Source organism: Poromitra crassiceps (genome assembly GCF_964638095.1).
Source record: "Poromitra crassiceps genome assembly, chromosome: 1".
NCBI classification, from domain to species: Eukaryota; Metazoa; Chordata; class Actinopteri; order Beryciformes; family Melamphaidae; genus Poromitra; species Poromitra crassiceps.
In genome coordinates, this window is record NC_139623.1 from 20,436,394 (window position 1) to 20,463,796 (window position 27,403).

Genomic DNA, 27,403 nt, shown 5'->3' on the forward strand with positions numbered 1-27,403 from the left:
ATTGGTATACAAAATATACAGAAACGCAGATAAAACACAACCCTGAGGCGAGCCAGTCGAGGATGTTAAAAAACTAGACAGTATCCCATTTACTCTTACCTGTTGAGATCTGTTGGTAAGAAAATCTAAAATCCAGCCAACCAAACATGGATCCATACCAAAGCTGTCAGTTAGTTTTTCAACAAGAACATGTGGCTGAATGGTGTTGAATGCTGATGAAAAGTCAACAAAAAGCAATCTGGCGTGATTCTTACTGCCCTCTAGGTCTTTGTACAGGAGGTTCAGCAAGGTGGCTGTAGCGTCTTGCACGCCTCTTTGCGCACAATAAGCGAACTGAAAGGGGTCGAGCAAGCACTCAGTTTTAGCTACGAGCTCTGTTTTTACTAACTTTTCAAACTGCTTCATGACAAGCGAGGTTAGGGCTACTGGCCTAAAGTCATTCAAGGTTTTGGGTTTGTTGCCCTTGGCAACCGGAACCACAGTGGACTGTTTCCATAGGGATGGCACCCTCTGCTGGCAAAGTGATAAATTAAAAATATAATTAAAAATAGGGCCTAGTTGGTCAGCACAGACCTTTAAAAGTTGCCCACCCAAATTGTCAGGGCCAGGACTTTTTTGCACGCTTTGAAGCACTTGACAACATTGTGTTCGTCAAAAAAGGGGCTTACAGGGGGAACTAGACGGAGGCTGTCTCTGATCTCCTGGTGTTTCTCACTAAAATCATGAACATCAAATCTACCATAAAAATCATTAAAACTCTGAGCCAGAGCCAGAGTTGTACCCATTTAACTGGATGTTTCTCCTGCCGCCCTCCTTGATCCCAGTGATTGTTTTCATGCTGTCCCACCCTGATCCTAAGTTATTCATACGGAGTTGAAGACCAGATGATATCTAAGATGATGCAGCCTACACTTGAGAAAATACTCAGACTGCCAAAACTGTTATTGGTGTCACGACAAACAAGAAATAGAAAATAGAAAAAAGAAAGAAATATAGAGAACTCTACTCTCTCTCTCTAGCTAAAATTGCTTTGTCTCATGTGGCAGCAGAAAACATTGGGCGGGGGTGACTGATTGACGCGCGCACAATTGATTCTGTCACTCTCCATCTGGGATGTGAAGGTTCTTCCTGTGTATGAATCCCATCACCCGCCCCACAATGTCAGAGCAGCAGCTTCTCCTGTCCTCCTCCTCCTCCTCACCCCCACAAGGCAAATGTCAGCGCAGTTTAACATGTGAAAGACGTTTCCTCTGCGTGTTTACACAGAGTGATTTCCATTCAGCGCAGCCTGAGGAGGACAACTCAATTACAGTGTGACAGGCGGAGAGAGGGAGATGTTACAGAAGAAGGACGTTCTGTTAGACTTAGGGAGCAGAGGGCTCTGATAGCGCCTGTAAAGGCAGCAGAGGGAGAATGTGTGGCTAGAGCTTAGTAATGGAAATGAAGCGACAATCGTGTTACTTAGAGCAGTGGTTCTCAAACTTAAACTGACACACATTATACGACGGTTCCCTTTCTGATAAGATTTTGTCCCAGGGTCCCACATCATATAAGATGTTTGCTTTTAGATGTTTTATTACAGAAAGTGTATGCAACCCATGACCAAAACAGTCACACATTCTGTCATTGAATTACTTATGGATGGTATTATAGTGAAAATAAAGTATTCCCCTTTTTTCTGCTGACCGCCTGCAACCCCCTCAAGGACACCTGGGGGTCCCCAGACCCCACATTGAGAACCACTGAGTTAGAGAATTAGAGCTGGGGAATCCGGTAGTAAACCCTATACACCCTCTTTATGCTTTGAAAGGCGAAAGAGTGAATAATAAGAAGAAAAGTGATCCAGTGGCTCCTCACAAAATTGAACATGCTCTTCAGTTGGGGACAAACATATCACCCTAAACGTCCCTTTCCCTGGCCACATGAACCAGCTCTGACTGGGGGATCCCAAGGTGTTCCCAGGCCAATGCGGAGATGTAATCACTCCACCCGGTCCTTGGTCTGCCCCATTTCCTCCTCCCAGCTGGCAAACCTCCCTGGGGAGATGACCAGGAGGCATACTTAGTTGCCCGAATCACCTCAGCTGACTCCTTTCTATGTGAAGGAGCAGCAGCTCTACTCTGAGTCTCTCACGGGTGACCAAGCTTCTCACCTTATCCCTAAAGGAGATGCCAGTCACCCTCCTGAGGGAATCCATTTTGGCCGCTTGTATCCACGATCTCGACAAATATTCAAGGCATCAGTCAAAACATGTGGGATCTTAACTGCTCCAAAAAGGAAATGAATAGTGAACAAAGGCTTTTTTTCCCACAAAGAATTGCCATGGTGCCTTTCTCGAGTATACTTTCTAAGTGTAAGCCATTACACATGACTGATTACCGCTTGGAATTGCTGTCAGTATATTATAATCCACTGGAACAACTCCCAACTCAATAATGTAATCAGTTTATTCCAATTTCACAAGTGCAATTTGCCAATAATTTCACAATCTAAATGCCTTTTCCTTTCCAACATGCTTCTGACTAAACCAGGCAGGCCACTCTAATTGTTCAAAAGTAATGAAATCAGATTTGTATTTAGGTTCAATGTGTTTTAGAAGTGGCAAACCAACACCAGACAGATCTTCATTAAACTACAGTACTGCTGTGTCGTCTTACCTGCGACGAGTTGTGTGAGCAGCTGGTTGTTGCTGTTGACGATGTTGACTGACACGTTTCTGGAGGATTGCAGGAACAGCGGGCGGCCCTGTGGCGACATAAAAGGATGGTCAAGTACCAGGAAATCACCAATTTGATAACAAACACTGCATAAAATATCCATCTCAAAGAGTCATTTAGTCTTTCATTGAGTCTTAAAATCGCAATTGTATTAAAACAAGTGAAAATAAAATAGAATCTGCCAATGGGGTTAGATCAATGGTTCTCAAAGTGGAGTCTGCGGACCCCCAGGGGTCCATGGGTGGGCTTCATGGTGTCCCCAGCAAACAGGGGAATCATTTATTTTCACTATAATTCCATCCATAAGTAACACAATGACAGAATGTATGACTATTTTGGTCATGGGTTTCATACACTTTCTGTAATAAAACATCTAAAAGCTCAAATCTTATCAGATGGGGGTGCGTGGTCTAATTTCTGTGAGTTTAGGAGTCCTTGACCTGAACAAGTACCACTGGGTTAGATCATTTCATTCTGCTCTACATGTTTGTTTGTTTTTGTTGAATATTGCACTTTTTTCTGTAATTGAATTGACTGAATTCACATAGAAAGGAGCCAGCTGAGGTGGTTCAAGCATCTAGTAATGCCTCCTGGTCGCCTCCCCAGGGAGGTTTTCCAGGCACATCCCACTGGGAGGAGGCCAGGGGGCAGGTAAGTGTGCAGACATACACGCCTGCCCATGCACATACACACTTTTACACAAACGCCTGCAGTGTTGACCTCAGGTCAGTGCAGCAGATGCAGCGCGGAGACGTGGGTCCGCCTCCTGCTCAGTTAGATAACTTTCCTTTTCCCAGCGAGCCTGGCCGGGAATAATCTGTAAGGCTAATCACATCTGACGCCCTGCGCTTTCTGTGCCACACTAATCTTCCACGCCTCAGTCACCTTCTTAATTAGAGATAACGTCCTGACCATTGTGTTACGCTGAGAGCTGAGGAGGGGGTTTGGCTCGCGTGTATCTCCCAGATAACATTATGGCTCTTCGAAAAGTTACTGAAAGTTCCCACAGTAAATACGCGAAAATGTACGATTGCACAGAGAGGTTATTACGATAACAACGTGGCGTGATATGAACGTGTCAGATGTGAATTTAAAACAAGAAATAACTGTTAAATAATTGATACATGTATTCATTATAATTCCATACATCAATTTGTATTGTGTTGCGATTTGAGTATGAAGTTAGAAGAACATCCGGGATGCGTTTATCGTTTTCCCAATCAATCCAGTTTCGATGAAACCACGCCCACTTCTCTATGACAAAAGCACCTCTCTAAGCCTCAGATTTCAAACTGAGGTGAGAAATCAGCCATGCAGTCGCTGAATCTTTCTTAATTTGACATCAACAGCGGTTAGTTTAACAGTTTGTATATGGGAGCTAACTTTGATTGCTTCTCTTGAAAAAAGAGGGAAAGCGTTCAGCAACTCTGATTTGGTAAAGAGAAAGCATGAATGAATGATAAGTCTTCCTGATTGAAATTGCCCAATACTTCACTACTTGACAAAAATCCATTACGCAAATATTTTTACATGGATCTTTGTCATTGACGTGTCACATTATTACCATACATTAGTGCTTAAACATCTCTTTAGCCAGTTACATGCCTTGCTACATTTCTTTGAGCAAAATACATGTATTTATTAAAGTAAATTTGTGCAAAATACAATAATAATAGAATGTAATATTATTGCTCTTGCAACATTATTCAGATTCTTAATTTGCATGAATTAGCTTTAGGCTATTCCTTCAGCTGATATAATATGATGGAATCCAGAATAACTATCCTGTCTTTACATCTACACTTAGGCCTACGGGTAAAATAATATGACGGAATGCAGAGAAACGTCAGGGTTACACGGTAACCTCGTTTCTCTGAGATGGAAGACATTGTCTCCCGACTACAGATATGTATCTGTAGGTATGGGAACTGACCCCTCTGAGGGCAGTTGACGTTGGCTACAACTTTAAGACACTCTTTAACTGCCCTCAGGGGGGTCAGTTCCCATACCTACATACAAATATCTGTAGCTGGAAGACAATATCGACAGCGATAGAGAATGATCCTGTCTTTACATCTACACTTAATTTAGGCCTACAGCTGATGATGGAATGCAGAATAACTATCCGATCTTTACATGTACACATAGGCCGCCTACAGCTGATATGACTCAAGTCTTTTAGCTATAGTCCAAGTCGCGTCTCAAGTCTTTAGTCACAAGTCCAAGTCAAGTCTCAAGTCTCTTATGGATGAGCTTTCTGTCATCTGTTGCATGCAATCCAGTCTGCTTAGATTAGAACACTGCCGTTCATGACAGGGCTTGGGCAGAAGGCAGCAGGTTAAGTACATGGCAGTTGAACATAGAAGCGGAGAGAGTAATGACAGTGGAGGCAGAGAGAGATAGACTAAAAAATTGCTTATTTATACTTTGGCATGTCATCACCGATGACATGACAGCAACAACTATGACATCACCCACCCAGTCTGCTCAGCCAGGAAGGATGACATAATTGATGACATCATCACTGATGACATCACTGATGACGTCATTGCTCAAGTGACATCACATCATTAGGTGATTAGGGCAATTATGCTCTTTAGGCTATGAGGGCAGAATTCAAAATACAGTCAAAAATTCAGTTTTTGACATACAATTCTTAGATTTTGCACACTTCAACTGCTCTGACAGCAAAATCTTGTAAAAAAATTTCATGGAGATTCAAGCTTTATTTAGCAAGAATTTGCATTAGCTGTTTAAAGTACCATTTACAGTAAAACATTTTGATGCACTGTGGGCTCAATTTTTGATGTATCAAAAATCTGTTTGATACTTTTGTGGAGGACAGTCTACCGATGCAGATGCTGGAGTTTGGTGTCGTTTGAAGAGAAATGTGGGAGGAGTAGGGTTTAATTAGTTTTACAGTTTTTGCAGTTTTGCGGTCTTTAGACTTCATAATTGGCCATAGGTTGCAGCGTACAAAGGTTTCTCCTCATTTGGGCACACATTTCGATGAAAGTGCCAAAGCCGTACCCCGTATGCCTGATTTGTTATGAATTTTCGTCTAAAGTTTGAAACTTTAGACGGTCGCTGTAGCTCCACCATCAGGACTATTGGTGCCAAATTCACGTCAACTTTGGCATGGGACTGGACCTTTGTGCAAAGTTTGGTTTATTTTCATGCATGGGAAGTCTGACTTCCTGGGAGAAGAAGAAGAAGAAGAAGAAGAAGAAGAAGAAGAAGAAGAAGAAGAAGAAGAAGAAGAAGAAGAAGAAGAAGAAGAAGAAGAAGAAGAAGAAGAAGAAGAAGAAGAAGAAGAAGAAGAAGAAGAATACAGGCAAATACAATAAGTGGCCCTGCCGCTTCGCTGGCCTGGCCACTAATAATACAGGCAAATACCTGCCGCTTCGCTGGCCCGGCCACTAATAATCATGTTTGGTTTGCAAATAGTAGCATTACAATACACGTTCCAGTTATTTTTAAATAATGAATAACAGTCTAGTTGGATGCTTATGAAATATGAAATATGTGAACCACAGTTTTGATGTTTCACTCAACCAAAGTCAACCCTGGACAAACACTGGAGAAATGCATGCGGATATTATTTATGCTAATAGGTGCGGGTAACAGAGACAACATTGTTTTCTTATTCCCAGACTGAGGTTCAACAACATGCTCAGAGTAAAGCACATCATATCCTTTGTCGAAGCCTATATCGTTCAATCTCTCCGGTCACTTTTCCTCCAACCGCTTCAAATGCCTTCCTCTGGGCATGTTTGCGTGTACTTAGTTTGTTGTTCTGTGCTGGCTCTGATCCCCACCATCTCTCCCTTCTCGTCTTTATTACTGCAACAGACCATAATTGTCCCAGCACCAAGTCTCCCAGACAGAGAAACAGAGAAGAGAACATGAGAAGAGTCAGAGAGACAGACATGCATTTGAGTTTTGGCTCTACAAATATTTCTCAGAGGAAGAGATGCTCTGTAGGCAAAAATAATCTCACTGGTTGAGCTCAAGGTGGAAGATATAGTATTTCTGCTTTCCTGAAGCACAATAGGAGTAAAGATCTTTAGGGGCTTCTGAATGGTAGTGAGCAAACAGCTCACGGTGACACACTCTAGAGGTTTCTGGCCAAGCCGACTGTCTGTTTTGACTTGTTATTCACAGGAATATGTGAGAAATGTGTTTACCCACCTCAAAAGGATTAGGAGTGAGAGATACAAAGGAACCAGCTTCCTCTGTCAGTTAGGGACGCCGGTTCTATTGAAATCTTCAAAACTATAGACTCAAAACCCATTTATTTTCCCAATCATATGGTTGTGTTTGATGGTGTCATTCTCTGGAAACATTTCTTAGCTGTTGAGTATATTTAATCCTGAATTGCTGAGCGGGCTGTCTCAAGCCAGCAATATCAGTATAAACTTCGACTTATACCTGATTTAGTAATAGCATCAGTCGACCTAGTAGCTTAGACAGAAAATCTAATAGCTGCTGAATAAACTTAGTCCTGAACTGCTGAGCGGGCTGTCTCAAGCCAGCAGTATCAGTCTAAACTTAGACCTAGACTACCTAGACTTGAATTAGCAGTATTGTATTAATCATCCTAGTAGCATGGACAGAATATCTAATATCTGCTGAATAAACTTAGTCCTGAACTGCTGAGCGGGCTGTCTCAAGCCAGCAGTATCAATATACATCTAGACTTGATTTTGTATAGGATCAGTTGTCCCAGCAGGCAGGAAATTATTAGCTGCCAAACCTAGTTCCACCTCTGCGCAGGTTCCTCCGGCCTCTGGCTCTCCCCCCTTCTCTCTCTCCTCCTCAGATGTCCTTCACTGGCCTGACTCGCGTCCCTGCCCGCCCGCCGACTGCCACCGCAGCCCCAATCATCTAGCCATCTAGCCGATCGTCACATCGTCCCGGCCATCCACCCTCACCCTGGCCCATTATCCACTACTCCTTCGCCTGCTTGATGCCCCCCCCCCTTCCCTGGCCTCATCACCACTGACCCCTATCCTCCCCTCCTCTCTTCTTGGTCGATGCCACCAATGCGGACTCATGGATCCCTCAGATCGCCCTCGTGGAACTCTCGATCATTAGAGACTAACTAAGGGCAGACTAGGCTGTAGATTAGCTAGATTCCCTGTGTTCTAGTTAGTTCTGGTTAATGGCTAGAGTAGTCAGATTGTCTGAACCTAACCCTAACCACTCATATAGGGTGGTGGTGCCCCAATCAGGTGATGACAGACAAAAAGAAGTAAAACATCACCTGCATGTTTCACTTCTTTTTGTATCTCTTTTGTATCGGGTATTTTAGAACTTGTTTACCTCTGTTATTATGTGATCTTTAAAAAAAAAGTTTTGTTCTTGTTGAGAGACCTACTCTACTGTGTCAACAATTATGTATTTTGTAATGATCACAGGTGTCTGTCATCACCTGATTGGGGCACCACCACCTATATGAGGTTATATAGATGCCCACAGAGAGCTTGTTCTTTGTACTGCCTGATGAAGACTCGTGAGGGTGGAAACGTTGCATCTTTGTAATTAAAAACTCACCGTGGGAGCTTCAAAAACAGTGTGCAGATTATATTTTCCGGTTTCCAACTTCCAATCATGGAAGTTGGAAACCCTCATTAGTGTTTTGCTTGCACCTGTCTTTATCTTGCCTTTTCGACACAAAATGGCCCCCATGAAAAGGGTCTATCTTTAGACTGCCCACGGTGGTGTTTAAACAGAAGAAGAGTGGGATATTAATTTAAGGCGACTCTAGAATTGAATGAAATTGTATTCATTTACTATCTGCTCCGTGGATTATATGTAATGTTATGCTTGCCGAGTTGAAGAGCAGCACTTGGTAATCCAGAAATTAGCATTTTATTGTACCTTTGTAGCAGATATATAGCTGGGGAGCTATCAGCCCGCACACTCACCGGATAATTTAAAGTCTTAGGTGCACGGCACAAGAGTTTCTTAAAGCAGTAGAGAAGGAGCCAGCACTCAAAAAGTCCTTTTGAGGGTTTTTTATTCCTGTTGCACCACAACGTACGCGTTTCAGCGATAGCCTTCGTCAGCGTTGACGTAACAGGATGTGAGCTGCCAGAACTGCAGGAACTGTATAACCAGCGCTGCCGCAGGAGGTCCCTGAAGATCATCAAAGACACAAACCACCCCCACAACAGCCTGTTCTCCCTGTTACCCTCAGGGAGGAGATACAGGGTCCCAAAAGCACGCACAAATCGCTTGAGGGACAGTTTCTTCCCGCAGGCCACGAGACTCCTTAACATACACAAATAGTGTAGTAGCTGTACTGTACCGTACTGTAGCTGCTACGATTACGTATGTCTAATGTGTAATTGTATGTTTAATTAGGTATATGCTATTTGCACCTGTGCAAACAGAACGTCGAATTTAAAATGTTTAAGTACGTCTAAAGCAGTGCTGACCAAGTTTGGCCGCGCTCCGTTTGTTTTGGCCCGCCACGGATTTATTTATTTATTTATTTATTTATTTATTTATTTATTTATTTATTTATTTATTTATTTATTTATTTATTTATTTATTTATTTATTTATTCCCCCCCCCCCCCCGATTTTTTTTTATCCAGAATGCAACTCGGGCAAGTTATCAGATATCTGCACTGATTGCAAAGGGTGGACGAGCTTTTTCATGTGGTGACTTTGTAAAAAAGTGTCTGAATGTGGCTGCGGATACTGTGTTCACTCCTGAGATTGCATCCCTGCAAATTGTTTACAAAAGATGGACAATAAAGCTGATTTTCAAAGTACCTTGAGGATTTTTCAAGTTGTGAATTAAGTCAAATTTCTCTCTTTCAAAGGTGGAAAATACAACTGTTTTTAACTGGGTGTTTACTGATTAAATGTTTAAGCTCCCCACAAATGCAGATGTTTTTTTTTAAATATATATAACCAATTGGAAATTATTACAATTACCAAACAGATAAAAAGTAGATTATTATATTGAAATGTTATTTTAGATTTAGAATGTTAATTTTCTATAAAACACAATACATTTTAATGTAATTCCACGTTTATTTTTGGCCCTCGGCCCTGCACCCAGATTGAGTTTTGGCCCTTCATGGGAAAGAATTTGGGTACCCCTGGTCTAGCACATGCCATGTGCACCTATGTGCAGTGAATATGCCACTGTCTCTGACTTGTCTTATCACTCTACTGCCTTATTGCTTGTTGTGTCTCTTGTTGTTTTTGCACTCATATGCCCTGTTATATTTGTACTATGTTGTAAACGGAGTCCACAGCACAATAATTTCACACGTGATACTTAAAAATCTTGAATCTTGAATCCCCCCCTCCCCTCCCCTCCTGTCCTCTCTTCTCTTCTCCTCTCCCCTCCTCTCTTCTCCTCTCCTCTCCTGGACTGACCCGGTGTCTCTTCCCATCTCCTCTGCCCAGACAGTATACCATTCCTCTCAGCTCCTCCTGATCCCCTGGCCTGTCGGCTCCCTCCTCTTTTCATCTGTTTCTCTTCCAAGGCACCTCTTCTCTTCCTCCTTCTCTCTGTTTGCTCTCCTCTCATTCACTCTCTTAGGTCTAGATTCCCTCTCTCTCCCATCCTCTCTCTCACCTGCTCTCTCTTTCTTTTGATGTTGAAGGTTGACATGAGCGCCTTTGAAAAAAGCACCAAAGAAACCTACCCTAAATATGTTTCTGATATCAGTTCAAAACAGTTTACAAAGCTGCTTTAAAGCTATAGTGCAGAACTTTTGTAGAGCGGAACACTTGTCTCCCCCTTCTGGCAGTATATGCCCTGCATTGATGTGCTGTCGGAAAAATTTGTTCCTGACCATTTCCTTTGCTCTTTGTTGTCAAGCAAAAAACTAAAGTAAACAGCTATCAACATTTTGTTTAAAGACCCAACATGTATGAATCATGAAGAAAATAATGTACATAAAGTGTTTTTTTTCATTACCAATGAGTGAATGCTCCTTAACATAACTTAAAAAATTAGACCAGCCTCTCTGTGTCCAGCCGTTCCTATGTTGTGCTGATTTATTTAGGAGGACTAAATAAGGAGGAGGTCGAAGTTTTGCCGAAAATCCAGTACATGTGATGTTTCTGCACGTTCACGAGCCTGCCTCTCAGCACTTCAGCCACTAAATACACCAGCGAAGAAGAATCCAGACCACAGAGGGTACCGTTAGCTAATGCAGCCCACAAATGTCAACAAACAACCTGCAACAACAGAGTCCACTAAAAAGTCCACAGAGCACACGTTAGGCAATGTGTCCATATAGCTTCTTTTCCTAAGCCCCAGGGTCTTTTTTCAGTTGTTTCCAATGAGGAGAGAGCGTATGCTGGTGCATACGGCCGTCTAGAGAAAGTGCGCTGCGCCCAGTGTCTATTTTCAGAGCGATCCGACTGTTTTGTGCGCCGGCTCCCAGCGTTTCCAGCTGAAAATATAATTTTTTTTCAGAAAGTGGTGTCGGGTGCTCCTTTTCAGGCAACTAATCATATGGAGAAACTGTCACAACAGAGACAGAAAGGCTCAATTGTGGGAGGGAGCAGATTGGCTAGACACTTAATATTTCTGGTGAGTGTTCACAGAACATGTGTTGGTAGCTTGTTAGCTGTTAGCTATCAAGCTACCTTCCTAACATTATTTTCAATCTGCTTGATTGCATATTGTGTGCAGCGCTCCCCAGCGCACCTCAGGTTTAACTGTCAGAAAAATAAGCTATATGGACACACGGCCTTAGGCTACCATTTAAAAGCTCATGAACACACAAGTCGGAAGAACAACTTCACAACTCAGGAAATGGGACCATCTGAGGAGCATGTGAATGCAGAATTTGTTATAGGCTACCCCGTCGGTTGCTACTGATGCGGCTATAAAACAGTGCGATACATTTTTTGATCCAACAAACTAGAGCTTTAATATGATTTTTTTTAACCTAGCTGTAATATCACATTGTGAGAATGTTGTGTTTGTTTGGCTTGATGTTGAACTTGGCCACCTCCCTGCTGGCTCCTCCCTTTCTCTCATTCAGCTCTCCTCCATCTCTCTCTAGGTCCCAGTCTCTATCTCTTCTCTTTCCTCCATCTCTCTCTAGGTCCCGGTCCCGATCTCTTCTCTCATTCATTCCCCGTCTCCTCTCCATCCTATTCATGCCTATTCATCCCATTCCCCGCTGCTCTCTCTTGTCCTCTCTCTCTCTCTGCCTGTGTACGGTGCTAGTCTCTCTCTCTCTCTCTGCCTGTGTAAGGTGCTAGTCTCTCTCTCTCTGCCTCTGTAAGGTGCTAGTCTCTCTCTCTCTGCCTGTGTAAGGTGCTAGTCTCTCTCTGCCTCTGTAAGGTGCTAGTCTCTCTCTCTCTGCCTGTGTAAGGTTCTAGTCTCTCTCTGCCTGTGTAAGGTGCTAGTCTTTCTCTGCCTGTGTAATGTTCTAGTCTCTCTCTCTCTCGCTGCCTGTGTAATGTGCTAGTCTCCCTCTCTCTCTCTCTCTCTGCCTGTGTAAGGTGCTAGTGTCTCTCTCTCTGCCTGTGTAAGGTGCTAGTGTCTCTCTCTCTGCCTGTGTAAGGTGCTAGTCTCTCTCCCTCTGCCTGTGTAAGGTGCTAGTCTCTCTCCCTCTGCCTGTGTAAGGTGCTAGTCTCTCTCTCTCTCTGCCTCTGTAAGGTGCCAGTCTCTCTCTCTCTGCCTGTGTAAGGTGCTAGTATCTCTCTCTGCCTGCAGGTGCTAGTATCTCTCTCTGCCTGTGTAAGGTGCTAGTCTCTCTATCTGCCTGTGTAAGGTGGTCTCTCTCTCTGCCTGTGTAATGTGTCTCTCTCTCTCTCACACTGACTGTGTAAGGTGCTAGTCTCTCTCTCTGCCGGTGTAAGGTGCTAGTCTCTTTCTCTCTCTGCCTGTGTAAGGTGCTAGTGGCTCTCTCTCTCTCTCTGCCTAAGGTGCTAGTGTCTCTCTCTCTGCCTGTGTAAGGTGCTAGTGTCTCTCTCTCTATCTGCCTGTGTAAGGTGCTAGTGTCTCTCTCTCTGCCTGTGTAAGGTGTTAGACAGGAGAGATAAAGCCAGCTGCTCTCTTGCATTATCAAGCCATCCGTCCACTAGCTGCTCTCTGCTGCGACTACTGCCAGACAGAGGAGAGGGAGAGAGAGAGAGAGAGAAGAGAGAGAGAGAGAGAGAGCGAGCTACACTGTCTATCGCTTTATCTCACCATCTCTCCATTTCTGACATCTCCTGGCTGGGATACTCTCCAGTTGTTATATAATATATAATATAGAGGGATGGCAGGAAGCGCTGCAGAATGCTAATTCCTTAACAGAACATAGCAGGAGGCCTCAGACAGGCTTTGCAGCATTTGGATCGGCATACGCCAGTAGATTGCCTGGAACAACATAGAAATTGAAGCTGTGGTGCTGTCGACCACTGGCGTTAACACTGGCAGGGTGTTGTTTGTTTCCCACCTGGGAGGGTCGACACCCACTTTGAAAATTGGCGCAGGCATGGCGGTGTTATGTTGTGTCCATCCTGGCAAAATTGTATCACTGGCACTGCCGCCGGAATAGGGGGTACAACGAGACCTTTTGTCCCCACCATTTTCAGGTGTTATGGTAATAAAGTGGTAACGTCTAACTTTTAAGCCAGGTATTAGCTATGGGTGGGCCTAGGCCCGACCCACTTCTTGCATGCTAGGCCCAATCATGAGGCTTAACACATTTCGTTATGTAAACACTCATTCTAATCACTTTCTTTGGTAGGACTCTCTCTCTTTCTGCACATGCTTGCACATTTGAATTAAGTAACGACGTGCTTGTTATTTAAACCGGCTTGGGCTTGGTGTTGGCAGTGCTATCTGACTAATTTTGATCTGGAAGTAGCCTGATGAGAATGCATTTCTTTTTTTTTCTTTTGTATGTTTTTGTCGGGGGTTCCTACCTGGAGAAAACCCCAGGGGAGCACGAGGAGAACATGCAAACCACACACAAAGGCCCTTTTTGACAACCCCACCTGGGCTGTAGGCACTGAGGACATGGAACTGGGGACACACCCTCAGCACCCAAAGTGAGAATCGAACCCAGGACCTTCTTGCTGTGAGGCGACAGTGCTACTACCACTGTGCCACTGTGCCCCATGCATTTCTTACCATATTTTAGTTGTACAGAAACGGTAGGCTAGGCTGATATTGAAATGAAGTTGATGTGAAAAAGCTCACTAGCCTATTACATCATCAAAAGTTTGATGCCCCCACTTCAAACCTATCCACTGGTATGAATGTGCATACAAGTGGTTTGAATGCTGGCTGGGAAGATCTGGAGAAGTGAATGAGGAACAGTCAGTAATCCTTTAAGCTGCAGCTCCTCACCTGCTGCTCAGCAGCTAACAGCACACAGCCTCCAGGTGCACATGTCTGTGACTGAACAAGTGTTAAGGAAATAAAACCTCTATTTTCAGCTCACCTAACCTCTATACCTTGTGTCCCACCAGAAATGTGCCTTGTGCTGGAAACTAATGGCCGGTGAAAAACATTAACCCTAACTTTACACTCTCCATTGTAATCGATGCACACTTATAAGCGGGATATAGGAGCGCTCATATGGTTTCCCTCAGTGTGGCTGGAGGATCCTCTCCTCACAGCTTCTCTGTCTTCTTCTCCTTGTTGGAGATGACATGCTGCAGCTCACTCTCAGCGCTAAGGGCTTAGCAAACTGCTGGTAGGTTGAGGAAAAGAGCACTGCACTTCCAAGATATGTCTCAGCATCTGTTTAGCACTTACTGACTAAATAAAGACGTGGCCAGTGGACACAGAAGCTCTGCTATGTCAGGGTATGGGACAATGAAATTTCAAATATTGCAAGAATGCACAAATGTGACAATATGCATCATGGGAGAGAAAAAAAACATGAGCTCATTTTCATTCTACTGTCACAAATGACACGCTTGACCATCACAGTTTCACATGCTCACCATCCATCCAAATGTTATTGATGTCACTTTGTCATGACATTTTTAAATGGTTAAAAAATGAGCCAATGGTATTGCTAGAAAGATTTGTGTTTCAGAAATAAACATAATTCTGCACAGTCAGACTTTGTTGTCACTGAACTTATTTATTAATCTTGCGAGGCAGCTGGATTCGCAAAATCGCGATTGTCACATTCCAAGCTATCTCGGTCCAAGGGGATGGGCCAAGCAATGTCCAGAGGCAGTACTGGGAGGGATTTAGGTGTGAGCCTGTGATAGACAGGTGGTTCATCCAATCACCTGCCAGGTATTTTTTGAACATGGCTGCCCTTTTCAAAACAGTTTTCCAAGGACAAGTTCCAGATGATTTTCTGTAACAAACCATCTGGCAGCATCAGGTTACTCATTTATGACCTTGTCTCATGGTTTTATTGAACCGCGAACTATATTGTATATCAAATCATATTTTGAGATGAGGAGATCATCCGAGCCCTACAGCTAAATGTGTCAAGTCTGTATCACTAGCTTCAGTTTGCTGATAAATGCTAAAGTGTGTGTGTTTCTGTGAGTTACTTACTGGTTTGGACTGGATTTCTTTGGCATAGAGAGGTTGGAGGAACTCTGAATCCCCCTCCAGTTTCAGGCCCTTCTCCGTTATTCTGAGGTTGCCCATGCCGTCCTGAGGAGAACACAAACACAGAGAAGGTTAGTTCAATTCTGTTTGGACGTCTGTGTGTTTCAGGTTCAAAGAAGAACAACTGCTATCAAGTTTTATTAATTATGTATAGGACCAGGGAAGCTGGAAGTCATTTTAAGCAGGGGTTGCTGGGAGGAAGGGACTCTCAGGCCCCGCCGAAAAAATTTTGGATGTTTTTTTTTAATTTAATTTTGCCATATTTAGAGGAATATCTCATTTTAAATTAACATTAGGATACTGTTGTGATGTAATTATTCAGTATTTTCTCCTTTTCTCACTCATTCAGAGAAAAGAGGGAGATATATAGCATGATGATAATGCTCTATATCTCCCTATTTGCTCTGAATACACCAGTTAACATGACACAGGCTTAACATGATAGAAATATTATCAGCAAACTTAATGACTAGACTAATTATTCTGATCTGAATGGCATATATCAAGAAACATTGACTCCTCTCTTTGCTGTATAGTGGGAGGTGCATTTGGCTATTAAAATAGCATGTCAAGTTCACATTTCTTTATTGCCAGATTAAACAATTCGTATTGGTTGTTGGTTGGTTCAACACAACATGTGCGTGCATGCACGCTTCTTCTTCTCTAGCCTACAAGCATGTAACTTCCTTGATTGTTATTGTTGATAATTCTATTTAAATAGGCTACATTTTCATTTCCCGAAACATTCTTAAACAAGAGAGGAACATAGTGCACTGCAAAATATTTTTAATTACATTTGTAAAAAAAAAAAAAAAAAAAAAAAAAAAGGAAAAAATCTAGGGGGTGCTGCAGCACCTGCAGCACCCCTACTTCCCGCGGCCCTGTATAGGACAAGAAATAAGCCTTGGGGGCTTCAAAGTAATCCCCTTGATTTCAATAAGTCCTATAAATCATTCACGTAAAATATACACACATCAGTCATCAGTCATCAAAATATACAGTACAAGAGACAAAACAGACCAAATAATACAAATAAGCTGGGGGGGGTGGGACTTGAGATCAAAAAAAGAAGAGGACAACTAACAAAGAAAGATCTGATAACAAAGATCTGATGAAAAAGGAGTGTTTTCCCTGCAGTAGCCTGCCAGTCAGTCAGAGGTATTGCAGCGGTGTTACAGGCACTTCCGTAATCTGTGAGTAGCCCAGAGCAGAGAAACAGCAAAGGATATTAACCACGATGATGAGAGGAGATTTGGGAGAGGAGACTGGCTCAGTGCTGCTTTGATTCAGACACGACGAGCAAGGATGACCCTCGACTTCCCATCCAATACTGTATACATTATATATTAGACCAGAACACCTGCTGGATCATCTCAAAGAACAGAGACAATTGTGTGATAGAAGAGACATGAGACATGAAGGAGAGGAGAGAGAGATAGACAAGCTATCTGTCCATGTGATCTCCTCCTCCAAAGCCTTTTTGTCTTTTGATCCCACAGCTTCTGACGAGCAAATGGAGATCAAGACCCCTTGAAATCCCAAAGTATCTGAGGTGGCTTTTCAAGCCTCCTCCATGTAATCCTTCTCCTTGTGTGTAAACCACATTCAAATGCAGGAAGTGTTGCTGCGACGGGGGGCGTCAAACCTGGACGTGCTGCGATTGTGAATTATCCCCACGTGGAAATCCGTCCGCCAGAGATGGCCGGCCAGCATTATTTAAACCCAATTTCCGATTCTGATGATGAAAAGTGACTCTATTTAACTGTAAAGCGCGAGAAAAGGCGAGTATATTTTACCTACTCGGCACTTCTGAAGAAATTATATTCTTTGATAGATGTCTTCGTCCTCAGATTGAGTTGTGGGTTTCCATCAAAGGGACCCAGAGATTGGGCCGGTCCCTCTTCGTGCGCGCGTGTGTGTACACACACACACACACACACACACACACACACACACACACACACACACACACACACACACACACACACACACACACACCGACGAGCTGCGTTTCAGGAGTTGAACTAAATTGATTTTACATCAGCCCTTTCCAGAGATAATCCACAGCAGCTCTAAGGCAGAGCAATAGGATGGGACCAATAGACTTCTATAGAACTCCCACAACGTGCAGGGTAGTCCCATAGACTTCTATAGAACTCCCACAACGTGCAGGGTAGTCCATAGACTTCTATAGAACTCCCACAACGTGCAGGGTAGTCCAATAGACTTCTATATAACTCTCACAACATGCAGGGTAGTCCAGACTTATATAGAACTGAAAATAAACCTTATGGTATTCACTAACTATATGGTTTTCTCAAAAATCGCACAAATGTTATGTCAAGCTATTTGAACATTAGACCCGGGGGATTGCACACGTCACTTAAACTCGACACCAAGACAAAGTTGGCTGCATTCAATCTCTTTACTGGGGTAAATTTTCATTTACAAAACGTTTTCTTCATCAAGTCTGGATAAATCACACCCGCTTTCAAAGGACTATGAAACAAGCCAGTGCGATGGAGTCAGTTACGTTATGTGGAGTTTGTGGACCAACTTTATCTGCTGAACGAATGACTCTGGATGTAATATGCTTCAAGCTAACGTAACATTCCAGGTAAAGTTAACACCGTCGCTGTTCGTTGTTCTGTATTCAGAGTTGGCAAAGTCCACATAATATTCAGTCAGAAAATAGGTCAGGTTCAGCACCGTGATGTTTGTGCAATGCGAGGCAAAGTTTTCTCTGTCTCCCTCCCAATCATCACAGGGCAGTCGCTCACTTTATTTTTCAGACTGTGTTGTGTGATTCAACAGCGCGATGCCTCCTATCATGAAACTAGTTTTCTTCCAAATATACTACTGATCTTTTAAATCTTTTAAACCTGCCACAAGCGTAGTGACAGGACAGGAGTGTAAACACGCAACATCAAACGCCTGGTGCCGCTTCGTCATCATTTGGGAACGGTAAGAAAATAATAAAAATAAAAAATAAAATACTGATAGCAGCACCGTCCAGGACCTTATCAATACTCCTAGTACCAACCAGTCAGGAACCGGTACCAATTAAATACCGGTGCTCAGTACCCATCCCTACTCATAATATGAGAGCTTGATCCGCTCTGCTAAAATGTGAGTAGAGCATTTGAGTGAGAATGTGATGGATGGGATGTTTATTTGTTTGTTTGCTTGTTTGTTTGTTTGTTTGTTTGTTTGTTTGTATGTATGTATTAGGGTTTAATCCCGGGAAACGGGATTCCCGGGAAATCCCGACTGGACCATTTCCCGTTTCCCGGAAAATACAATAGCGGGAAACGGGAAAAAATGAATTTAAGAAAATAGCTGTACAGCCTATTGTAGCCTAAATGAAATTGCGTAATGACCATTACTGCAGTTAATACGGTAATTCGTCCACACAGCCCACACTAACCTGTTGAGTGGGTCACACACTGAGAGCACTTAATGCACCATGCTCATGGATGTATTAAAAGAACGGACCACGCCCACCACGGTGGTGGATTCCACCACAATGTCTTCTGCTGCCACGCTTGCCAGTAGTTTTGTGTGGAGATACTTTACAAACAACCAAAACAACGAGGATGCCACATGTAACCTCTGTGAGCGAGTGATAAGATGTGGAGGACGATCAACAAGCGGGTTGCTGCGACATTTGGAGTCGCAGAAACCCCACAAGTGAAGCATAGCCTACTCAACACCAAAAGCCTCGGTGGCCGAAATACTGTCAGAAATGGCAGCATATGACGGATTCTTAAAGCCGTGAATTTTGCACAAGCGGCGCAGGCCGTGATTGTTTGCACTAGTTTATTAGTCTCTTAAAACAGACTGTCTCATCTACATCCGGCGAATGCAGCTAAACAGTCTGTACGTTACACCCCCAGAACATACACAAGGAAGTTGAGAAAAAAACCTTCAGACTGGAAGGAAGTTCGACAGAATCCGACCAATCACGACACGTGTGTCCACGAAAAATATGTTCTGATTGGACTAATGAGCGGAAGACCCGCCTTAATATGTTCTGATTGGACTAATGAGCGGAAGACCCGCCTTTCTGCTTCCCATTCCGGTTGGCGCATGCTTCTCGCCCACGAATTACAGACGGTATGGCGGAAGCATTTGAAAATTGCGGAAGCCAACTCGTCTGTTCTAAGAGACTACTAGTGGCCCCTATCGTTGCATCAGCCTATAAACTGCGCTGAGCGCCCAGCGCAGCGCAGATCAGTGGGCGTGGACCAGCCCACTCGATATCTTGGTGTTGGCGCTACACGCAGCCTTAAGCATTACAACCACGCCTTTTAAGCGTAAAATTATGCACTATCTGCTCATTGGGTAAGTGCAGTAAACAAATCACATGCTTCACTTTTCAGCTCCAATTCCACGGAGCCAGTGGCGTGCCTGACCAAGTTGGTGCCCTAGGCAAGATTTTTGCTGGTGCCCCCCCCCCCCTCCCCCAAAGAAAATATAATAAAAATTATATCGCAGCTAATTCCACCACTGCAGTGCAGGCTCAGAATCGCCCTTCCCCAGTGGCGCTGTAAGTACTTTTAGGTAGGGGGTGCTGTAAGGAAGGGACTCTCGGTGCTGCCCACGAGGGCAGCGGCGAAGAAAATTTGATGTTTTTTGGACTTTCATCCATATTTAGAAGAATATTTAATTTTAAATTAACATTAGGATTATACTGCTGTGATATCATTATTCAGTATCTTCTCCTTTTCTCACTCACTTTCATGTAAGCACCTGCTCTCCCTTTAGTTGTTTTACACTACAACAGACAGCAACACAGGCATAAACACTGAACTTATTATTATTATTATGGAAAACCAGATTATGATGAAAATCAAACACTTTAGAAGAGAGAGCGTATGAAATAAGATTAGAGCTGGGAAGCACAAACTGTTTTTTAATGCATCTTGTTGGTGGTATAAACACAAGACAGCCAAATCCAACAATTTCGAAAATCCCATTCCTTGCCACCAGGGGTGCTGCAGCACCCTCAGCACCCAGCTTCCAGCTCCCTTCCCCCACTCTGGGAAAAAGCTCCGAGCAGGTAGAAGGGGGCGCGGCCGTGCAGGGGGTGGGGTGGTATGGATTAGGGACCATGGTGAAAGTGCTGCAGCCCAGGCAGCCAGAAAGCCAGAATTAGAAAAATGATTTCACTATTATTTAAAGACTTAAGACGTTGTTCTGCTTATTTTTTCTCTACTATTGTAAAATAATAGTAGGCCTTATCATGAAAAAGTATTTGTAAAAAAAAAAAAAATTTTATTTTTTTTACACTCTCTGGCGCCCCTAACGGCTCAAGCGCCGCTAGCATTTGCCTAGTTCGCCTAATGGACGGCACGCCACCGCACGGAGCGATCCAGTCCGGCTTCAGAAAAGCCGAGGGCTCTGATCTCCCCCCCTCCCTTTTACAGGGCCGCTGGAAGTCATTTTAAGCAGGGGGTGCTGGGAGGAAGGGACTCTCGGTGGGAAAAAAATTTGGACGTTTTTTTCTTTCATTTTTTTGCCATATTTAGAGGAATATCTCATTTTAAATTAACATTAGGATACTGTTGTGATGTAATTATTCAGTATTTTCTCCTTTTCTCACTCATTCAGAGCAAAGAGGGAGATGTATAGCATGATGATAATGCTCTATATCTCCCAATTTGCTCTGAATACACCAGTTAACATGACACAGACTTAACATGATAGAAATATTATCAGCAAACTTATGACTAGACTAATTATTCTGATCTGAATGGCATATATCAAGAAACATTGACTCCTCTCTTTGCTGTATAGTGGGAGGTGCATTTTTGAGTAGGCTATTAAAATAGCATGTCAAGTTCACATTTCTTTATTGCCAGATTAAACAATTCATATTGGTTGTTGGTTGGTTCAACACAACATGTGCATGCATGCGCGCTTCTTCTTCTCTAGCCTACAAGCATGTAACTTCCTTGATTGTTATTGTTGATAATTCTATTTAAATACGCTACATTTTCATTTCCCGAAACATTCTTAAACAAGAAAGGAACATAGTGCACTGCAAAATATTTTTACTTACATTTGTAATTTTTTTTTTAGAAAAAATCTAGGGACTTCCCGCGGCCCTGCCCTTTTATCCCCTGTCTGTATAGGCTATTATTCCATATGTGACGCCAGCGGTCGGGAGGTACCGTAATTCGGCCGTGGCAGTTCTTCACAGCAGAGCGTCAAAAGTATTTTCTTGAAAAAATGTTTTTTTTTTTTTTTTTCCAATAGTACAAAATATATTATTTGAACTATCCATTCCATATAAAATGAAGACGTTTTGGGGTCATTAAATGCGTTAATTTTGTTAAATAAAAGTCCCTGTTTTGTCAAGGAGACGGGAGGAAACCAGGCTGTGTCTTGGATTTGCATAAGTAGTATCGATTGGGTGTCGGCCGGCCTTTGTTTGTATCCGCCAATCAGGGCGCGCGATAGGACGCGCATCCGCATAAATATTCAGTAGCCACCGGAGCTGCACAACCACAACATTCAACAGAACGGCTGAGACAAGATGGAAAACAAGCAGCAGGCGAGAATGAGGAAAAATGATAGTTCCGTTGCTGCTCTCCTGAACAAATTCACCATTCCAGGCGGAATGGACAGTGAAGAATTGATGAATTCCTATGTCCTGGATTACATGACCAGCGGCACACAGGATGGCGCTGGTGAAAGCGACGATGAGGACGATGAAAAATATTTTCCTGAAGACGTGGACGCAGACCCAGACCCAGACAACGAGGCGGAGATCCCCGACAGCGCAGTCATTGAAAGCGTGCAGGAGATTTTAACATCAGTGGATCCCATAACCGTGGACACAGATTATGATCAGGAAATCGAGAAAATACGAAACTTTGATTGCAAATGCCAGGCCAGACGAAAAGAGAACTCTATTCACCAGCCAATCTCCTGCAGTAAGAAACTTTGTGACAACGTCATTTACAACACCAGGCTGGATTACTCTGCTATGTCGCCAGAATGTAGAGATATCGCTATTATGGCTGTGTATCACGCTTTGACGAATGATTCTGACATGACTCAAGCCACAAAGCAAGTGAATAAAAAGCGACAAAAGAACCGAACGCAATACATGGTTAAGGCGACTGTCGTTTGCCGTGAGACGTTCTGCTTTGTGTTTGGGTGAGTTTCATATCTATCTTAACTCGTGTGTGTGTGTGTGTGTGTGAGAGAGTGTGAGAGAGTGCCCATGTTTACAGTACAAAGATATTATGTTGCAAGAGAAGCATATAGAGCTGCCATCTTGGGTCATTGTTGGTCATTGTCAAAATGGCGGCAACCTATGTGTGCAAATGTGCAGAGCCGCCATGTTGGGTCGTCTTTGTTTGTTGCGCGCCAAAACGGCGTTTGCGCTATTGTTTTCCAGGACTGAAATCTCGACTCTTGCATTAAATACTCTTTGTAAGCTGATAGTCGCTAGTGTTATTCTAACCTTGCAAGCAAACAAGATTTAGTTTATTGAAAGAGTTTATTGAAACAGATTGAAAGTTTTGAAACAGTCTTTGTTATATATCCTGACATTTATAGCCTAAGCAAGGGACAAACATTGCAAACTAGCTTAGGCTATAAATGTCAGGATATAATAAAGACTGTTTCAAAAAATATAAATCTGATTGATTATTAATGTTTTATTTTGTTTATTCCAGGATCAGCACAAAGCTTCTGAAAGCCCTTATCAAATCCTACAAAGAGAATGGATTGGTCCCACGGCAGAGGAAGACACAACCACGCACAAACAAGAATTACCTCGGCTATGATGACATCAAAAGAGTCGTTACATTCATAGCAAACTATGCAGAGGATTCCTTTGCCTGGTCGCCATGCCGGGCATAGAGACTTTAGTGCTAAGCTTCTGCCAACTTCTGCCTCTAAAGCTTCAGTCTGGCGCCTGTACAAAGATGCTATGGAACAGCTTGGTAAGTTTGTATTAGTATTCACACACACACACACACACACACACACACACACACACACACACACACACACACACACACACACACTTCTATTGTCATAGTTATGCAAACATTCCGCAGCCTTCTCCATTCATTCCTAACCTCTGACCCAATAAAACACCCGACATGAACCTTCACCCCTTTATAACTCACAACTTTCACCATGTGTGTGTGTGTGTGTCTTTAACCATTAGGCTATTCTATGTGATCTATTTTTGATAAGTAAAGTACAGTGATGCTCATAAAAACATTGTCTTTGCAGGGCAGCATGCGGTTGGTGAGTGCAGCTTCACAAGGCTGTGGAAGTCACTGGTCCCTCACATTGCAAGCACCAAACCTAAAACGGATCTGTGCTGGCAGTGCAAAAAAAACAACGACCTAATGAATAAAAGCATCAACAAGCCAGATGAGTTGAAATCTGACAGTGTCAAGAAGCAGCAAGTGCATCTCGACTCTGTTGCAAGGGAGCGCAAACTTTATCAGCAGATGACTGCCGCCTGTAGAAAGACCTGTGACGAGTTGCAGCTGTCATTTGGCAAGAACAAACCTGCAACCAGGCCGATCACCATGCACTATAGTTTTGATTTTGCACAACAGGTGAGAATACATTTTTATCTTATCACACCTCTCTCTCTCTCACACACACACACACACACACACACACACACACACACACACACACACACACACACAGTTTGTATTTCATCTTTTTCCTATCTCTCCGTCTCTCAGGTGCACTACCCGTCTGACCCACAACAGCCTGGCCCTGTCTATTTTTTGACTCCATGCAAGTGTGGCCTTTTTGGTGTCCACTGTGAAGGCATGCCTAAGCAAGTGAATTACCTGATTGATGAGGGCATGGCATCAGGCAAGGGAAGCAATGCTGTCATCAATTACCTGCATCATTTTTTCAAGAAATATGGAGTTGGAGAAACAGACGTGGACCTTCACTGTGACAACTGCAGCGGGCAGAACAAAAATAACTTTGTTCTTTGGTACGCAGCGTGGAGAACAATGCACAAACTCCACTTCAAGCTGAGCCTTCACTTCCTGATTGTAGGCCACACCAAGTTTGGCCCCGGCTGGTGTTTTGGACTGGTCAAGCAGTGTTTCAGGAAGCGCAAAGTGTGCACTTTGGCCGACATCGAAAAGGTTGTGCATGACAGCTCTCCTGTGGCACATGTAAACATCCCCCAGCTTGTCGGACGAGAGAATGGCACTGTGTGTTTTAAAACCTACGACTGGCAAGAACACCTGACAAAATACTTCAGAAAACTGCCACAGATAAAGAGTTACCAGCACTTCAGGTAATTATCATTCCCATTTTATTTTATTTTATTTTACTTTATTTTATTTTATTTTATTTTATTTTATTTTATTTTATTTTATTAAGATTTTAAATGTGCCATATTTCTTTCTTTTACAGCTTTGATGCGCAGAGACCTGGTGTGGTTGTCGCCAGAGAACACTGTGAAGCAGAACCAGTGGAGTTTCAGCTGCTACGCAACGCAGATGCCCGTCCGCCATTAAAGCCTCTTCCTGTGCAGACTCCGCCTGGACTGGACATGGCCAGGCAGAAGTATCTTTTTGAGAAGATCAGACAATTCTGTTCTGATGAAGCACAAGACATCACATGCCCTCCACCTGCATGTCTACAGGCTGGGAGGCCTCGCTAGCCAGCCTGAAAAAACCCTCTCACTCCACTTGACTCGTTCAAGACCCCGCCCAGCTCCGGGGGGGTTTGGCAATGTCAATGTTTTTGAGCTTTTGAAAAAGTTATTTTGATATTTTTTTACTTAACTTTTAGTTAAGTAGGACTGGTGGTTTAGTTAAGAATGTCATACGCAACCGACCCGGATAGCAAGGCACTTCCTGTCGTGTCCTGTCGTTTGTAATTTTTTTACTTTTTGCTTGTGAACAATCTTTATTTTTTATATTATTTTTTGGGTGCATTCACATTAAGGAAATCTATACTGATGTCATCCAATCAATGCTGATACTGTATGCTAATAGATAAAGGAGTGAGGATAATACAGTACATGCTTTGAATTCCTTAGTTTTAGCTATGCAGTGTTCTAAGCAGGCCAGATGGCATGCAGCAGATGATAGAACGCTCATCCATAAGATACTTGAGACTTGACTTGGACTGACCAAAAGACCCAAGACTTGACTTGGACTTGTGACCAAAGACTTGAAACTTGACTTTGACTTGCAAAAAATGACTTGTGAGCATCTCTGGTATTACTGAATATTGGTTTTATATTAAATGCTTTTTGTTATAATAAATGCCTTTTTAGGATAATATTTTTGTAGTTTATTTTCACTGTTCACTCCTAACTTAGGAGAAGTGGGGGGGGGGGCACTGGCCGATGTCGGCCAGTGCACACTGGGTTGTGTGCACTGGGTTGTGTGCACTCTCCCATCTGTCATTCTCAGTGGACTGACAGAGACTGACAGCTTAATGGTTTGGGAGTGGTCAATGTAAATGAGGAGCCATTGTTCACTCCCCCCTTGCCTTGGAGCTCCAGGTGTGAAAAGTTCACGATCTTTGAGAGGTGATTTCTCAGCTTTCTTTTCTCAGACCTCCCCAGAGTGTGAACAATCAAATAAGCATATCTCCTTCAATTTTTTTCAGATTACAATGTGTGACACATCATTTGAAAGCTTACAGTCTGCCATTTCAGAATCTGTAAAAATCAGAAAAATGACCTCGGCCTAATTGAGGGTCAAAACGACATATGGTGTCACATATTATTCTCAAACCAATCTAACTGCAGTTTAAATACTGCAAGCATGTAAATACGCTACACTATAGCAAGAGCAAAGTGAAAAGAATGTTCTAAACGCATCAGGTAGAAAAATATAGCCTATCCGTATGATGAGATTAATTAGATTGGTGAAAGTTTGTCCAGAATGATATTGTTTTGCTACCTTTTCTTCTCCCCTGCTGCACAGGTAGGATGATGCACATAAATATAGCCGACATTATGTAAAGTCATTGCAGAAATGTGTTTTTATTGTAAAACTAAAATGTGAAGTAAAGCCAATTTATTGGAGCAGACATCACAGTAGGACATGCCAGTAGAACCACGTTACACTGTCACTCATCTAAGTTACATTAAATCTACAAGGGATATACAGTATATAGCCCCAATATGACATATATGTTTCACATAGGGTGGTGTTTTCATTTCGATGTTTTATTTGCTCCAATATTGAAATGTTCTACAATTGCAGGTTGTGTTCATATTACACATTATTTAGATCTACCTTTATATCTATTTTGGCTCATTTGGTTGCTATTTATTAGCGAAATGGATTAGACCAATGCATGCTGGGAGATTTCACATGTGTGACTGTTGCAGGGACCCAGGCAGTGAATGTTTGACCAGAATGATCTCATTTTCTCTCGCCTTCACGGGCTCAAAACTGTCATGTTAGAAAGAACAGTCATGTTGTTATACTATTGTGTTGTGTCTGTCTGAGCGAGGGAGTCAGAGAGAGAGATCTGTCTGTGCGAGGGAGTCAGAGAGAGAGAGAACCGGCAAACTTTTTTTCAAGTATTGTGCCTGTCAGACTGATGAGCAAGAGAGAGGGAGTGACACAGACTGCGACAGAGGAGAGACAGAGGAGAGACAGAGGAGCGCTCCACGCAATCGGCGCACTGAATAGGCCTGGTTTTCAAAAGCGCAAAGCGCTCAATTAACGCCAGGTGGGAAGATATCATTAGGCCGGTATTTAAGGCCGAAACGCCCATTCTCGCCCATTCTGGGACTGCGCCACGCCCATTTCGCCTAAAGCGCATTTGGGGGCCTAAAGCCATGTCGATATCTTCCCGAGGCAGGCGCAAGGCACGTTTTTTTGCCTTTAAGGCTCGTTTTTGCGCCGAAGGCCTGTGGGAGAATAGGGCCCTAGTAGTTTATTGATTCAATTCAGGGCCAGATCTAGGGGGTGGCAGGGGTGGGCCATGCCCACCCAAAAATTAATCTTGCCCACCCAATTTTTTTTTTTTTATCTCCCTTTTTGAATTCCAGGCGACCCCACTTAGGGTCGCGACCCGAAGGTTGGAGACCACTGGGCACCTTATAGCTCTAATTTGATTTGAGAAATAAGCTCATCCAATGA

The 27,403-nt window shown here is 43.1% G+C and overlaps 1 protein-coding gene across 1 annotated transcript in view; it reads right to left on the bottom strand.

The window, feature by feature from the left end:
• The window catches only part of sgcd (sarcoglycan, delta (dystrophin-associated glycoprotein)), a gene marked incomplete at both ends in the record, with an annotated part of 474,154 nt that overhangs the window by 315,953 nt on the left and 130,798 nt on the right, over window positions 1-27,403 (bottom strand). The window contains 2 exons of the mRNA XM_083642995.1: window positions 2,658-2,745; window positions 15,225-15,326. Coding sequence (XP_083499121.1) covers window positions 2,658-2,745; window positions 15,225-15,326 — 190 coding nt within the window. The remainder of the gene's footprint in view (window positions 1-2,657; window positions 2,746-15,224; window positions 15,327-27,403) is intronic.